The sequence below is a fragment of the Phoxinus phoxinus genome (assembly GCF_949152265.1).
Source record: "Phoxinus phoxinus genome assembly, chromosome: 23".
Classification (NCBI taxonomy): domain Eukaryota; kingdom Metazoa; phylum Chordata; class Actinopteri; order Cypriniformes; family Leuciscidae; genus Phoxinus; species Phoxinus phoxinus.
Window position 1 is genome coordinate 13,435,771 of NC_136898.1, and position 16,044 is coordinate 13,451,814.

Here is a 16,044-nt window from a genome sequence, read left to right on the forward strand (position 1 = left end):
CAGAACTTGGATGCATTCAACAACATGTGGACAGGCAACGAAGACAGTTCAGAGTCTCTACGCTACTCAGATTTAAACAATAGGTTCACAAACACAGGACATTTTCTTCAGTGAAGGTCCCAGCTTGTCTGGATCCCTTCTGTCCATCTGTCTTCGCCAACGACCTGCATGACCTTATTCAGAAGAACGTTGTTTGAAGAACAGCAGACTTTTGGTCTGACATTGGTCTGACACCTGTCCACTCGATCAACGGCACTTCAAAATGTTTAACCAGGAATACCTGCAGGTGTGGTCTTGTCGTTGAATCAGTCAGCCATGCAGGTCTAAGGTTAAACCAGAAATCCACATCTGAACTGACCCTAAATACCTTCACTACCCCCCAAAACCAAACAGAACATTCAGTGGAAATTCAATGCTAGCTCTTGCTAATCCACATGTGAATACACAATATTATGTCTAGACAACAATGAGAAACAGAGCTACAAAAACATCCCATTGCAACCTTACTTCTGGTTCATTTGATATGGACGAAAAAATAAATGGCTCAAACATATGGTTATCTACATCCACGCGAAAAAAAGCATTGTTCTTTATTGTTCATACAGCAAACTGGACCATGTTCAACAAATCCCCAGCAAAAATCTCCATAATACAATGTGCACAACAAGAAAAACAGAGCCAGCAACGAGTGTTTTTTTTTTTTTTTTTTTAACCCACACACAACAGAGCTTTAGGAACAACCTAAACAGTCAAAACCGCTTTCCAGAAAAATTGTTTAAAATGGCATAAATTAGGCACCGTTTTGTTTATCAACCTGATGTTGATGGTCAGGTCTGTTGAAAACATACCGAGCTTTCTTTTTAATGATACAAAAATATATATTTGAGTACATAATGGCATTTTTGCTTTAGAGCGAACATTGCTGTAAGTTTACATCAAAAAATGTTGAAAAATAATTCCCTCAGCCCAACAGCAAAAAAACAAACATCCCAGAGCTATGATGTGTCACGTAAAGCTTCCCTCTGTTCTTCGTAGCCTCTGTGTCCCTGCAGTCGTTCCTGTCATATATCTATCTGTGCCTCAGAGGCATGATTGCAGGGAGAGGGGTAGAGGATTCAGAATGAGTGTTATCCGACATGACCTTTTGCAAAGGAAGGGTAACTGATAAATCTGTCCTCTTTTAACCGTTAAGTTTGGGGGCCACAAGTTGCAAAATCGTTTAAATGAGGAACTGCATTTATTAGTGTCAGTCAGAGGATTTACTAAAGACAGTTTAAACACCTATTAGCTCGGTTGTAAAACCTAATGAGCTGCATCGCTGACAACAGCCGGTTGTAATGGTGTCTGAAACCATAGTGGCCATTATCGCTTGCACTCATTCAATCCCGCAATGCACCTCAATAACGAGTGTACAACCGAAGCAAGCTCATTGGCTAGCAGCTAGAGAATACCCATTCGGCAAATTAACTCCCGTGTCTCTCCAGAAGATGGCGTCCACAGCACTTCTGGTGCAGTGTTCAAATTCGCTCACTTGTTTTTATTCAATACTTTAAGCACACAATATTAGTGAAGTAATGTCGGAGCGATGGTGAACAAGTGTACAGCAGATTTCGGATACAGCGATAGAGTATGCAGTTAGCATGTTGCTAAGCTAATAGCGCAACTCTTTAGGTATAAAAATACCTAGCACAAACAAATATGTTTATCAATACGTTTCAGTATTGAATTAAAGTTAATTTATTAATTGCCTTGCCCACCTTTAAAAAAAAAAATTTTTTCACTGAACTTACTGCATTATTGGATTACCTTTTCAGTTAGGAATACATGCGATAAATTTGGCTAAAGCAAAGTTTCTTAAGGCACATTAATATTGTACTGACAAATATTTACAAGAACAGAACAAGCAGATAGAATTCATTTTTTTAATGAAAGTTGGTGATTTCAGAGACCAAACAGAAACCAACAGCCCAGCAACTCGTCGACCTCCATGAATTTGAACAGGGCTTTAGGAGGCAGAATAATGAAGTTGCCAACATTTTGGAACAGCTTTCACGTTTTTGGAGCACACCTTTGATGCCTTACAATGTTGTCTCCAGAGGCAGCTCACAAGGTTTTGGAACAGAGCAAAAGAGACAGAGATAAACAAAAACTAGATGATCTAGGCCAAACTCTGATGGACAGTTAAAGATAAAGCTAGCATTCAGCCTCAGCCATACACCATAGGACTTGCACAAAAAGTGCATCCAGAAATATCTTCGGAAGGCCACAATCTTTTTTAAACTTAAAAAGATCGTCTAAACTGCATGTGGAAAACATGCAGCCTCTCATCATCATTATAGGGTATGCAAGGAAAGAACATTTCGAAAAACAAAACAATTAATTAAACCCCTCTGGAATACTACTTGTACTAAATATGCAAGTCGCAATCTAACAGAGGGCATTATATAAATGCAGCTGTTTAACACAAATTGGACATAAAATGGGGTTTATTATGTTTGTTGTGGTTGTTGGGCTCTTTGGACAAGCACAATCTAAGAAAGTCTAATTAGCCCAGCTTTTTCAGCCATAATGTGGCAGTGTTTGTATCACTGAATTTCAAGCTGAAGCTGTATATTACCGCACAAATGTAGAAAAAAGGGTCCTAGGAGAAAACCTTGAGGCACCTCATGATAAAAGCCATTTTGTGTTTGCGCACTACATCTGTAAAAATAGATGCTTACTGCTTGGTATCTTTCCTATAAAATAAATGCCTCCGCCACCAATGGAGTGAAACTATCCCCCAGGTATACACAGAAACACTTGGCTCAGGGGTCAGACACCAACACAGCTGCATACCAAAGAGTTCCTACTCCTCAGTCTTTCCTGAATTGAGAGATGACTGACAGAAGGACAAATGACAACCACTCACCAAAATGGGGGGTAAACTTAAAGGGATAGTTCACTTTAAAATTCAAATTCTGTCATCATTTACTCACCCTCAAGTTGTTTCAAACCTGTATTAATTTATTTCTTCTGCTGAACACAAAGAAAGATATTTTGAAGAATGTCAGTAACCAAACAGTAGTCTGTACCCATTGACTTCCATAGTAGGAAAAAAAAATACTATGGAAGTCAATGGGTACAGACTACTGTTTGGTTACTGACATTCTTCAAAATATCTTTCTTTGTGTTCAGCAGAAGAAATAAATATTAATACAGGTTTGAAACAACTTGAGGGTGAGTAAATGATGACAGAATTTTAATTTTAAAGTGAACTATCCCTTTAAGGGAACAAATAGAAAAATAAACCAAAGCAATTCTAAAAACTGGGCATGTCGACTGATTTTGTGATTTAAAACAATTTATTAAATTAAAAAAAAAATATTTATAAAAACATTTTTAAATATCTATAAAAGTTTTATAAAATATAATAAACATACAATTAATCAGCACACTAATTTGATTAAACCTGTTAATCATTTAACATTGGGGTGTAGCGAATCATCATATCACGATATCGCAATATAAAAATGTGAACGTTGATATGATTTGGATATAGATTTAGTTTTATTCAAGGCATAGCTGTATTTATAAGCTGTAAATCCCCCAAACATGTAAATTCTGTCATCATGTAGGCTACTCCCTCATGTAGTTTCAAACCTATAAGATTTCCATTCAACTTCCAAACACATTTCTGTCCCTCCATTTAAAGTCCATTCCTCTAAAACTTTAAAGATCAAAAAAAAAATCATAAAGATATCAGAAAATAATCAATCGAGTGGTCTAATCAAAATCCAAGTCTTCTGAACAGACACGATATTTATGATTAACAGATTTACAACGACGCGCATACTGGAATAAACGCGGATGTTCAAATGCTTGTGTAACGTGTGAAAACAACATGTGAATGAGTAAATGCAGAATTTAAATGTTTGAAACTAAACATTTACAGTTTGGGAATAGTAATTTTGACACGCTTTCTTGCAATTAGAACTGTGATTGATTGCACTGATCATCTGAAGCACATCCGCTGGAACGGCACTCCTAATACATAATTGAAATCCCCATAACAAATTTAGTTGCAGTAGTATGATGATTCAAAGAGTTTTAGATTGCCTGCATTGAGTGCGAGTAAATGAGGAAGAAAAGAAAGTTTACAGAGTGTCAGTGACATTACAACATTAAACTACTATAATGTTGAATATAATGTCAAATAATGTAATAAGATTGTAATAAAATAATAATATTTTATTAATAATAATAACAACAACAACAAAAAACGTAATTTTGGCCTAAAATATCGTGCTAATATCATATTGTGACTTAAGTATCGTGATTTGTATCGAATCGTGACATTAGTGTACCATTACACCACTATTTAACATCCTGACTAAAAACACAAAATGCAGCCATGTACCGATCCTTTCAAACAGTTAATGCCTCTTGACTTAAAGATGCTAAGCAGACTTTAATTATTATCGTTTCATTCCGCAACAGATTATTTCATGACACAACTGGTACTTGTGAGCATGAGAGAGACATGAAGCCTTTATAATGCAGTTCTCCAGCTGTTTTTCTATAGAGCTTGTATTTTCCCGACTCTTTTCAATGCCAGAGACCCTCTAATACTTAAAGTAATTGTAAGCCAGACAAGGGGTGTGTGGCTTAAAACCCCGGCTACAAACTCTAATTATGTGTCATCTTGCCTCTAACGGCCCTTTGTGTTGCGTGTATGCAGACCTTTCAATCCATGATGTGCCCTTCTGAGGCACTGACAAAGACACTCAAAGTGGCACTCCTATAGTGTGCTTTTGTAAAGTGCATATCACATATTTGGCTTTCCAACTAAAACACAAATCATCAGTAACCGCAACCAGGTCTTTAGCCGCAAGCGATTCCAGTAACAGTGACTGGATCGTCACGTTCAACCTAATTTATGCATGATTACCTATGCCTCACTAGATTTAATCCAACCCTGTTGAAATATGTTCCTAGGGTCATTCTAACTCACACTCACTTTTAAGTTTTTCTTTGATGTACTAAAAACTCATTTTAATTTTTTCTTTTTTTCCCCAGTCAAAGGTAGCACAGCATGTAATAAGCTTCACACAGACAGTTCCTCTACCATGGATAGAAAAAAGCCTATTTGAATGCTACGTATCTGAATATATGCCTCTCGGGTCTAAACATTCACAATTAATCATCTGAGCTATTCCGTGTGCAATGACACCTAAAATCCGAGCACATTATATCATTCATGAATTCAAATAATTTGTGCAGTATCAGTCCTCACTTTATATGGCTAAATGCGGTAATTAATAATTCTAAATGCATAATTAAAAAGCCTAAAAAAACTGATGCATTTATTTTTTAATGTAAATTTTTTAGAACTTACCATTGTCCTCCACGGTGAAACTAAAGACGTCACTGGTGGCATTTTGCTCATCCTTCAGGATATAGCAGATCTTAAGATCATCCATGTCAGCTGAAAACACAGAAACAACACAAAACTGTAAGATTAAACCTCACAAATGTAATGTATTATTCAGAAGAAGAAAATTGATCAAAACAATCTATAAAAATCCTCATATTTTATGATCTGCAGACCCTGGAGTGAAACGCTCAAAGATCAAATTATTCTATAAGCCGCTCAACTTACAAATATCTTCATTTTAATGCAAAAGGCATTCTTGGTTTTGCAAAACACATCTTCAGATAAAAGGCTTTTTTCAGTTTTAATACATCCAGGTGAGAATTTTCACCAAAGCAGCAGGGAGGGAGTCACAAAACAATCAGCAAAACAGGTGACAAGCTGTTACATAATGACAGGCGAGAACAGGAATTTTAAACACAGGATTCCAGCCTAAGACTTCCTTACATCTGGTCTGCCCCATCTACCAAATTAGACCCCTTAACCACATCTGCACTGATACACAGTGGTTAAGTTACAGTGTACCATGAACAACCTGGCTCTCTGTTCCTTTTGCTCTGACCCACTACTTTAAATTATTTATATTAGAGGAAGAAGCCTCATAAAAATGTAAACCCATGATTCTTTATGCATGGATGAAACCGCTTTTCATATTGAAAATAAAATGTCTACTTTCATCACCAGCACACACTCTCATCGTGAAATATTTAGCGAATGCCAAAGAGCAAGTGGTAGAAGAATATGGGGAAAGGCCAAAGTAAATAAAGAGAAGTGATTGTCCCTTCTGCTTCACTGCTCTACTGATGAGGTCAAGTCAGGTTTGCTAGGTCTCTCCCTCTTGTTTTCGCACTTCTGCCCTCTTCCAACGTCTGGGACACATTTCAGACTAAGTTAATCTGACATGGATTTCGCATCTTCTCACTTGACATTTATGTTTGAAGGAGTGCGTTTATGCTTTAGCTGTTAGAGGTCATGACTCATGAACCTTTGCTGATCAGAGAAAATCATTATTCTGGCTAAAAGGCACTACAAGGATGTGCAAAAGTATGCACTTAAAATTTAAAAGCCAGAGTAGTTGATTGAAATTTTTGCAAATTTGCATCGAATTTTATATGTTTGGAGACTAACCTTTTAGACTTACAGCTTATGAAAACCCCAAATTCTAAATTAGAATATTGTGAAAAGGTGTTCATAGCTGTAAGCCATAATCATCAAAATTATAACAAATAAAGGCTTGAAATATCTCACTTTGCATGTAATGCGTCTATATAATATATTAGTTTCACTTTTTAAGTTGAATTACTGAAATAAATGAACTTTTGCACCATATTCAAATTTTTCGAGTTTCACCTGTAAATGTTTTTTTGTCTTGTTTTTTTTTCCTCTTAAAAAAAGCTAAACTTGTTACAGATAATATGGCAAGGGGTTAGCAAACTTTTTTAGCAAAACTGCATTGTGCCAGTCATTTATTAGGCACCATAACAGTCACATATCATGCATGTAATAAAATAAATCAATCATTAAACGTCCAATTGCCCCTACGAAAACAAGTTTTAAACCGCTTGAATATTTAAAAAGAATAAAACAAAGAATCTTGAGTAATAGCTAGTTAAAGTTTGAGTGTGTAATGTGCCATAGTTCCTTTAACAGGTAGCCCCGCCCCAAAGTCATGCAACTGGTTGAGACACTTTTGTTACATACGGCCCAGTCAAAATGCTAAAAAAAAATACAGATTGCAATTCTTTTTGTTATGGCTAGCGGCACATAAATTACATACTTCACCTTTAACTCTATTTAAAATGTGGTTTGCCTCCAACCAGTAACTCTTTTTTCAAACAACAGCCAGTCACTACAGGGACGTTAGAAGGCAAAAGTATGAGAACTTAATAATTGAAAGGAGATGTGTGAACGCTCTAGTTGTCTCATCAAGAATTTAAGCCGGAGGCTAAGAGACAGACACATCTTACAGCCTGTACTATTGGCAAAGGGCAAAGTATATGTTTCAAGATAGAACTACATTATTTCAAGCATTAATAAGAGCAGAGAACCTGTCCTGAACATGATGGGTACATAGCATTTGAAGATAATTCTTACATGTATCTTTAAATGACATTTCTAAAGAGCATTACATTGCACAGTTCTAGCACACTGATGATAAGAACATTTCTGTTCTGATGACACATTACCTTGTGTGAAGGTGTTGATGGAGTCATTCCCTCTGTCCAGGTTAATCAGGTAGCCATGCTCTGGCTGTGCGGTAATGTGAAAAACCAAAGCATCCGGGCTGCTGTCTCTGTCCACTGCCTTCAGGACTTTGCTTGTGATTTGATAACCGAAGTGACCTGCAGACAAGACCTTTAAAGTCGGTGCACCTTTGTTAACCACTATCTGAGGCACACCGTTGTCCACAGACACAATGGTGATCTTCACGGTCTGAGGCCTTTTTGTCTCAAAAATGGTATCAGGGAATACAAAAAAATCTGAATGGGTTCCATCAGTGACTGTAAAAGAAAAACTGTCCTTGTCCGACTCAGTGCCATCATGCTTGTAGCTTATCATATTCTCATTTAGGTCCTGCTTTGTGAACAAAGTCACTTGTCGGCTGTTGTTGAAGAGCAGTTTGCCATGAATGGGCAGTTGGGTGACTGTAAACTTCAGTAGGTGCTCGGCTGTGTCTTGGTCCTCAACGGTCAACTCAAAGGGCGTAATGAGTTTGTTCTGTCCCTCAGTCACTAGAAGGTCATGAATGGTCAGTACTGGCTTTTTATTGTCAACATCAACAACTGAAACACGGAATGTGCGGAACACAGGGTTGTAGCCATCGGTCACCTCAAACTCAAAGCTGTCCATCTTGACTTCATCATCGGCAGTGTGGATGTAGTAGATCTTGCTCCCGGCCAGCTGTAACTGGGTAAAAGACACAATAGGCATACCTGGTGTATCGGTGCTTTCCAAATGCCCTCTCACTGGGGCTCTAGTTATGGTGAAGACTAAGTTCTCATCAGGGCTATTGAGATCGCTAGTGCTAAGGAGGTTTGTAGTGAGGGTCACTTTCCCACCTTCTTTAAGAGACACCCCCTTACTGATGACATCAGGAAACACCATGTCAATGCTGCCCACGGTAATATAGAAATATCTGTCAATTAGAGGATTGATGCCATCAGTTACGTCAAACTTGACAAGGTCACGAATGCCTTCCTGTCCATTGTGAGTGTACAAAATTTGACCTTTGTTCACCTCGTTTTGTGTAAAATTCATGCCAACTGTTATGTTCTCAAGAGTTTCGGCAGATTTTTTCTCCACATATCCTGATTTTCTGTGAAGGAAGCCCTGACTGGGGCCGTAGCGTACAATGAACGTAAGGAAATCATCCTCTGAGTCCAGATCAGTAGCCTTTAGTACTTTACTATTTATCTCTTTTGTCTCGCCAATATCGATTTCAAGTCCATCGTTAATGGCGAGCCTTGGAGTTTCATCATCCACAGGAATAATCATGATCATAATGGTGCCTTCAACTAAATGTTTACCATCTGTAAGAAGAACATAAAACTTGTCTTCAGTGGTTTCAGAATCATCATGTTCATAAATTATGCTAGAGGCTTCCTTGATTTGTCCCAGTGTGAAGTTGGTGATTGGGATGGAGCCACTAGCAAGCTGATTGAGGATGAACCCATGATGTGGGGGTTTGGTGATGATAAATGTCAACTCTTCTGCAGGAACATCAGCATCAGCTCCATTCAAGAGCGGTGTGTCAATGATAACATTCATGCCCTCCATTACGACAAACTCTCGCATAAATATCTCCGGTTTTTCATCGTTGGTGGGAATAATGACAATGGGAAAGAACTGCCTCTCTGAGAAATTCACACCATCTGAACATCTGAACGTGAACCTGTCCTCCACTGGCTCAACTCCTTTATGTATGCTTTGGACATAATGAATATGACCTTCAATCACATCTCTGATGGTAAAAGCACTTACTGCCATTCCTGACCTTGACTTTTCAGAGCCTGGTGCTGGAGAGATGTTCTCCACATATCCTAATGTGGGCTGAACAATGATGGTGCACAGGATGTCCTCAATTGGAGTGTCTGCATCCTCAACCCTTATCTGATGCCTACTGATTGTGTTTTTATCCCCCTCAAAGACATTAAAGGTATTGCCAACTGTGACCTCTGGAGTCTGGTTATCCACAGGGAGAATGGTGACGTGAACGCGGACTCCATTTACTCGGTTACCCCCTACATTCCACTCATCAGACATGTCAGAAAGGGTCAGGTTGAAAAAATCTTCTATCGTAGTAAAACCAATCTCACCGCTGGTGTGAGCATACACAACCAGACCACTGATGATATCAGCTTGGGTGAATCTGCTTGAGGAAACTCCACTCACCAGAATTTCTCCAAACTTAGGGGCTTCTTCCAAAATGAACGTCAACCTCAAGTCATCAGTGTCCTCATCTTTTCCCTGGATAACATTAGCAGTAATTTCTGTGGCACCATTTTCCAGCACGTCTAGGCGAGAACCAAAGGTGCCCTTTGTGAGGCTGAGCGTTGGTGCCTTATCATCAATGAGCTTTACCGCTACCTTCACGGTGATCGTTACAACATGAACACCATCACTAACATCAAGTTTAAAAGAGTCACTTGTCGTTTCATCTCCATTGTGGACATACGATACTCTGCCATCAGAAATATCCATCAAATTGAAACTACTCCCTTGTTTTAAATCAGTAAATATAAGTTCAACATGGCCATGTAGTGGGGTTTTACTTAGTGTGAATGAAATTAGCTTACTGTCAGTGTCAAGGTCATTTGCGTCAAGTTCGGCACTCGTGATGACATGCACCCCTCTCTCAAGGACGGTGAATCCAGTGTTTGTTATCTGTGGGGGTTTGTTGTTTACAGGCTGCAGAAAAATTGTAAAAACTCCATCAGCGCCATTTCCAGCGGTGTCCTCTACTGTGAAATGGAACTGCACCACATGAGGTATGATGCCGAGCTCAAGGTCTGGTGGACTGTAGGAAATCTTATGATGGTTAATTTGTGCTTGGGTAAATTCTGTTATGTCAGTATCTGAGCTGTCAGTTAAAACAACAGACCCAAATTGAATGGGACTATTCTCATCCATGTCAGTTGGTGGTCGAGTTATTGTATATTTAAGGTCACGGTCCTCAGAGTCCAAGTCAGTGTAACGAAGAACATTCTTGCTAAAATGAGTCAGCTGGTACTCATGTACTGTCATCTGCAAAGTAGTGCCAGGGAACAGCACAGGTGGAATATCGTCAATAGGTAAAATTTTTATAATAAAAATATTCTCACCAGATTGGTTCGGAGGATCAGCATCATCTTGTACTTTAAAAACAAACTGATCAGTAACTGTCTCTGTGATGTGTGGACCAGTATGCCTATAGAAGAGCTTCTCATCTGTAATATCTTTCTGTAGCCACTGTGTCACTACTTTCTCATACACACCATCTTCTGCATTAAATTTCCAGGATGACGGGTCCTCAGGTGCTTCAGATTGCCTCACCACAACCTCACCAATAACAGAAAGAGGAGGCTCAATTGTAAATTTAATAGTGGAATCTTCAGAGTCGATATCTGCTGCGCTGAGCATAAGCTGCGAAATGGGCACCATCTGATTTTTAAATAAAATCAGCCCAGTGTTTGCATTTATGATGGGCGGCTCATCGTCTGTGGGTACAATTGTGATGGGGAACAAAAACTCAACTTCATTCTTGCCATCTGACATTCTGAAAATAATATTATCACTATATGTGTCACTACCATCATGCTGGTAAACCACAATGCCAACCTCCAGGTCAGATGGGGTAAAATACTTCCTGCTGGTGCCCAGAACAGTTAAGAGACCATGACGTAGTCCATCAACCACCGTTATCCTCACACTGTCCAGGTTGTCTTCATCACTAATTTCTAAATTGCTCTGAGTGAACAAAGACCTAGACTGGCCTTCATATAATAGCTGGCCAGTATTCTTAATGACTACTGGCGCTAATGTATTCATGGGCTTCACAACAATCATGAAAGCAAAAGGATCTGAAATGCCACCATCTGTGTCTATGACCTCAAACTCAATTTGAAAGATCCTCTCTGTATCGGAGTCCAGAGAAGGAGGTTTGTAGGCTATTTTCAGATCTTTCAGATCCCTTTGATAAAAGGATGTGATGGGTAAATTCCTATCATCTGTACTCACGATATAACCCTCCTCAAAGGACAGAGGAGAAGTGATGTTGAAAATGAGATCATCAGGATTGGATTCCGTGTCCTCCGCAGCCAACATATCAGGAGTTAAAGCTGTCATAACAAACTGATCAACTTCCATCATCATCATAGCCACAAAACTCGGTCTGGGGGGAGTGTTTTCTTCACCCTCTTTTATTCGGATCATCACATTGAAAAACTCTTGCTTCAGTAAATTATTTTCTTTGCTCCGTAGCTCCACAACCATTGGGATATAATCCTTATTCGGTGACTTGTGGGAAGACGTGTGCTCATAGCGGATATTTGATTTGAGAAACACGTCACAGTCCATCATTTTCTCCAGGTTGCTCTCATCAATAACTTTACCATATCTAGGAAGAACACTGCTGGCAGCCAGCGATGTTACCTCACATTGTTCAGAGTCTTTATCATAGGTAAAGTCTAAAACCTTTCTGCCAATAGGATTACTAGTACCACGCAGTTGATCAACAATAAGAGGCATGTTCTTAGTAACAATCTCCAATTGTGTGAAAACAACTTCAACTTCCAGCATAAAGGGGATGATAATAGTTTCAGTCTGAGTGTCATACCTGAGTTGCAGCTTCACCCTGTCACCCGCAGGGCTCCTAGAACCGAAATGAGAGTATCTCACATCGTTAGGACCAAATTCACAAGGGAACTTTTTAGGAGACACGTGTCCCGGTCTCTGAGACAGTGGATCATTATCCAGAACGGTAATACTGCACCTGTCTCCAGGCTGAACTTCAATGACCAAGTCGTTGATGGGATCGATGTAAACAGATCTCCCGAAAGGCACGTGTATGCCGTTGTTTGCCACCAGTATCGCGTCCTCGGAGAGTTCAGGCGTGTACGCGTAAGACAATCCGTGTGTTTCAACTCCTCGCGCTGAACTACCTGTCAGTGAAAGCAAGAGAATGAGAAATCTGTAAAGTTCCATGCTGAACGCGAATGTAAACAGCCACAGGATGTTCTTGAGTAATTTAAATATCCAAATAGTGGTCGACAGGGTTTTCCGCTGTTGTGTTTACATCCACGAGGGAACATGAGACAAACACTGAAAGTTCAGAAATCCCACACGCGCACCAGGATGCTCGCGCGGCATTCCCACGGACTCAGAGCGAGCTCAGTTTTAAGTGCATGGATGGCAGCAGGAGGACACGCCCATAGCCTCATTCTATTGGATGGAGAGTTGCATTCCCTTGTCCGCAGGTGGGATTCTCACAGGATTTGACTGTCACTGTTAGTTGTGATAGTCGCGTCTTCTTCAGATAGATACACTAAAGTGATTTATTATGTTTATTGTCAGTAAAATAATCTATATCTATTTCTATGTAGCCTACCTATGCTATATTTTTTTCATGGATATCCAGTAGGCCTACTTAAGTTTTAATGCCTTAAAACATAGCCTATATTTTTATACACAAAATACAATATTATTTTCAATTGGAAACACACAGAAAATAATGCTTTTTCATTTTGTATTTCAGTTTGTATTTCCCATGTCACGAAAACAGTAGGCTAAAGCTTAGTATTAGCAATGCAAAGATTCGATTCCCAATTAATGCACGAATTGATAATAGTCCTATGTGACCCTTGAATAAAGTGTAAATTGCTTTGGATCGAAAAACTATGACAAATTAATAAAAATAAATAACTTGTATCAACATTAGCATTTGATAGCCTATCAACATTTAGATTAAAGTCAGATCTACATTTAAGAGTTTTGACTTGGACCCTTTTTAATATTTTACTATTAGGCTCACTCACTCACTCACTGTTCCTTCCTTCAGCCTCTCAAATATCTTTAGCCCCCATGCAGGATACAGAAACCCCAGGAAAAATAGTTAATATTAGTGTCACATACTCACACTGTCACTGGGAGCCATAAAAGACTTAATCTTATCTTAGCTATAAGGCCGGGGGCAATTGTGCCATTAGCTATGAAATAATTGTATGACTGAACTGAAGTATTGAATATTTAAAACATGTAATGAACATTATCTGATTAAAGTGTCTAAAGATGTTTTTGACTTCAGTTGATGAATATATTTTAGTAGAAAATTATTGAACCCATTTCTAATAATGTAGATAATTTTGCTTTAAACACGTGTTATTCAGATAAAATAATTAGGCCTATCACATAAAGATAAAAACGACATCGCATTAAAACATTAATGATTTAACATATAGTCAACTCTTGGGTAATATTGTCCATTGGAAGGCAATACAATTCAGACAAGATCAGGTCTTAAATATTTACATTTGGGAAATATTTTGTTTTCTTATACCAAAATGATTTGTATTTTATAGTCTCTGAGATAAGAAGAAACGTTTAAAAAAATGCTGTTGCCTTCTCTACAGTTTATGATATGGGTTTGTGCATGACACATTGTACAATGGTTCCTTCTTCAGTTAAAGAGAAATGCATGAGGGAGAGGACAGGAAAGAAGTTTGTTGGGACACCTGTGTTTTATAATTACAGTATGGAGGACGACAGTCAGTGTTTTCGCGTGTGCTCTCTGAGAATGACTGTTTCCCACAAGCCTCCAAACCTCTAGTCAATCATCTGTTCAGACACCATAAAAAACTCCTGATGGCTTGACTGAGTTCGAGTCTTGGTATTTTCTCTCCCCATCTCAGTTTTTCAATTAAATTTTTCGTCTGAATGTAGCTCTGGGAAAATATGTCCACTTTATTGGTGGAGGTAGACAGAATCAATCAGATCTCTAATCTCTGTGATACAAGAATTCAACAAACTTTGTCCAAAGGGACCAAAAGTATTGAAAAGTTCTGGGAAAAAAATAGGATGAAGCAGCACCTCGAAACAACAAAGAGAAACAAAAATGTGTCAGTGCTTAAACTGACGTTGGTGATAAGGATTTTAAGGTATTAAAAATGTCCATTGATATAAAGCACACATCAATAACTGACAAAAAAAACATCTGTTTATTTATTTATTTGATTTCCTAGAGGATTTTTACATTGCATTTTATTTTCATACACATATTTCATCTGAATACATGTGAGAAATGAGGCAACCACTTATATTAACGTTCACAGCTGTCATTTGGCGTGACTGCAGACTGAGAAATGTTCAGAATTACAATGCTAAATATACATGTCTAGTATTAAAAAAATACCACTTAAACCAATTTAAAAAGGAATGAGTCATTTAAAACTGGACATTACAACTTTAAACAGCAATTGCTCTTGTTTCAACCCAATTTTGGGTCAAATATGCACAAACCCAGCCGTTGGGTTAAATGTTTAAATTACATTTTTAACCCAATGTTTGAGTTTATCCATATTTGACCCAAAATTGGGTTGAAACAACCCAGCATTTTTTAGAGTGTGGATAGTATGATCAGGTTCTTCACAAACTTGTGCAGTTCATTTATCTCACTTTATCTCAGATGCACACTGGTAAGATTATTGAGGACATAGGTTGCCCTATAATGATAGCGAAGAACAGATATGTGAAACACAAAACATTTTCTAGGCTTTGTCTCCCCAATGGATCTGGAAGAATCTACACCACAGTTAAAAATACCTCTTGTTAAAGTCAATGGTGCATCTCTGTACCTTGCAAAAGAAAACATCATCTAAGGGATTTGTGAGAGAGTATCAGAGCTTTGCAATGTAATTTTCTGAAAGGTCACTTGTTCCTCTTGAGTTCTGTTGCCATTTCTGTTAGATGCTTGAAGGGAAGGGACATATTTCTTAAGCCAGTACATGTTGTCTAAACATTCATTTAACATTGTATGTTTTTCATCTACTCGCGCTCTAAAGACCTGGGAACAGTGGGTGGGGGGAAGTGTTACCCACCTTTAAAGCTTTAGGTTCAAATTAGAGCTCTGTTTGGAGCTAAATGACAATCATTGAGTAACAACTGCTGTGCTGATGCCGCTGGGCATGAGTCAGACGGACCAGACTCGCGGTTGTTCTGATCACACTTGCCATTTTCTTCTGCTAACAACATTCCCATTCCAGTTGCTATGAATTGGCAGCATCTGACAATAAAAATAACGAAAGAATAAAATTAAAATGATATAGGCCTATATATACATTGCTGCCACATTCAGAAAAAAAGCACCAAAAAAAAAAAACATGGTAATCATTGGTTAATGATAATTATGATATAAAAGTCAGAGTTTTTACATAAAAAATTTAATTGTGAGATAAAAAAAGTCACAGACATGCTTAAGTAACTCCTAATTATGACATAAAATACTTATTAGACAAAAGTCTGAATAATGAGATAAAATGTCACAATTATGACATTTAAGGTCGAAATTATAAGGTAAAAAGCCACACTTATGAGATGCTTAGATAATTGAGATATGAGATAATTAGCATAATTCACATCATATATTTTTTTTTTTATGGAAG

The 16,044-nt window shown here is 38.2% G+C and overlaps 1 protein-coding gene across 1 annotated transcript in view; it reads right to left on the reverse strand.

The window, feature by feature from the left end:
* frem2a (FRAS1 related extracellular matrix 2a) overlaps nucleotides 1-12,675 on the reverse strand; it is a 56,407-nt gene extending 43,732 nt beyond the window's left edge. Inside the window, exons 1-2 of the mRNA XM_079598684.1 lie at nucleotides 7,597-12,675; nucleotides 5,375-5,464 (exon numbers count right to left, since the gene is read on the reverse strand). Of these exons, the coding sequence (XP_079454810.1) occupies nucleotides 5,375-5,464; nucleotides 7,597-12,592 (5,086 nt within the window). The 5' untranslated portion in view covers nucleotides 12,593-12,675. The remainder of the gene's footprint in view (nucleotides 1-5,374; nucleotides 5,465-7,596) is intronic.
* Between the last annotated feature and the right edge of the window lie 3,369 nt (nucleotides 12,676-16,044).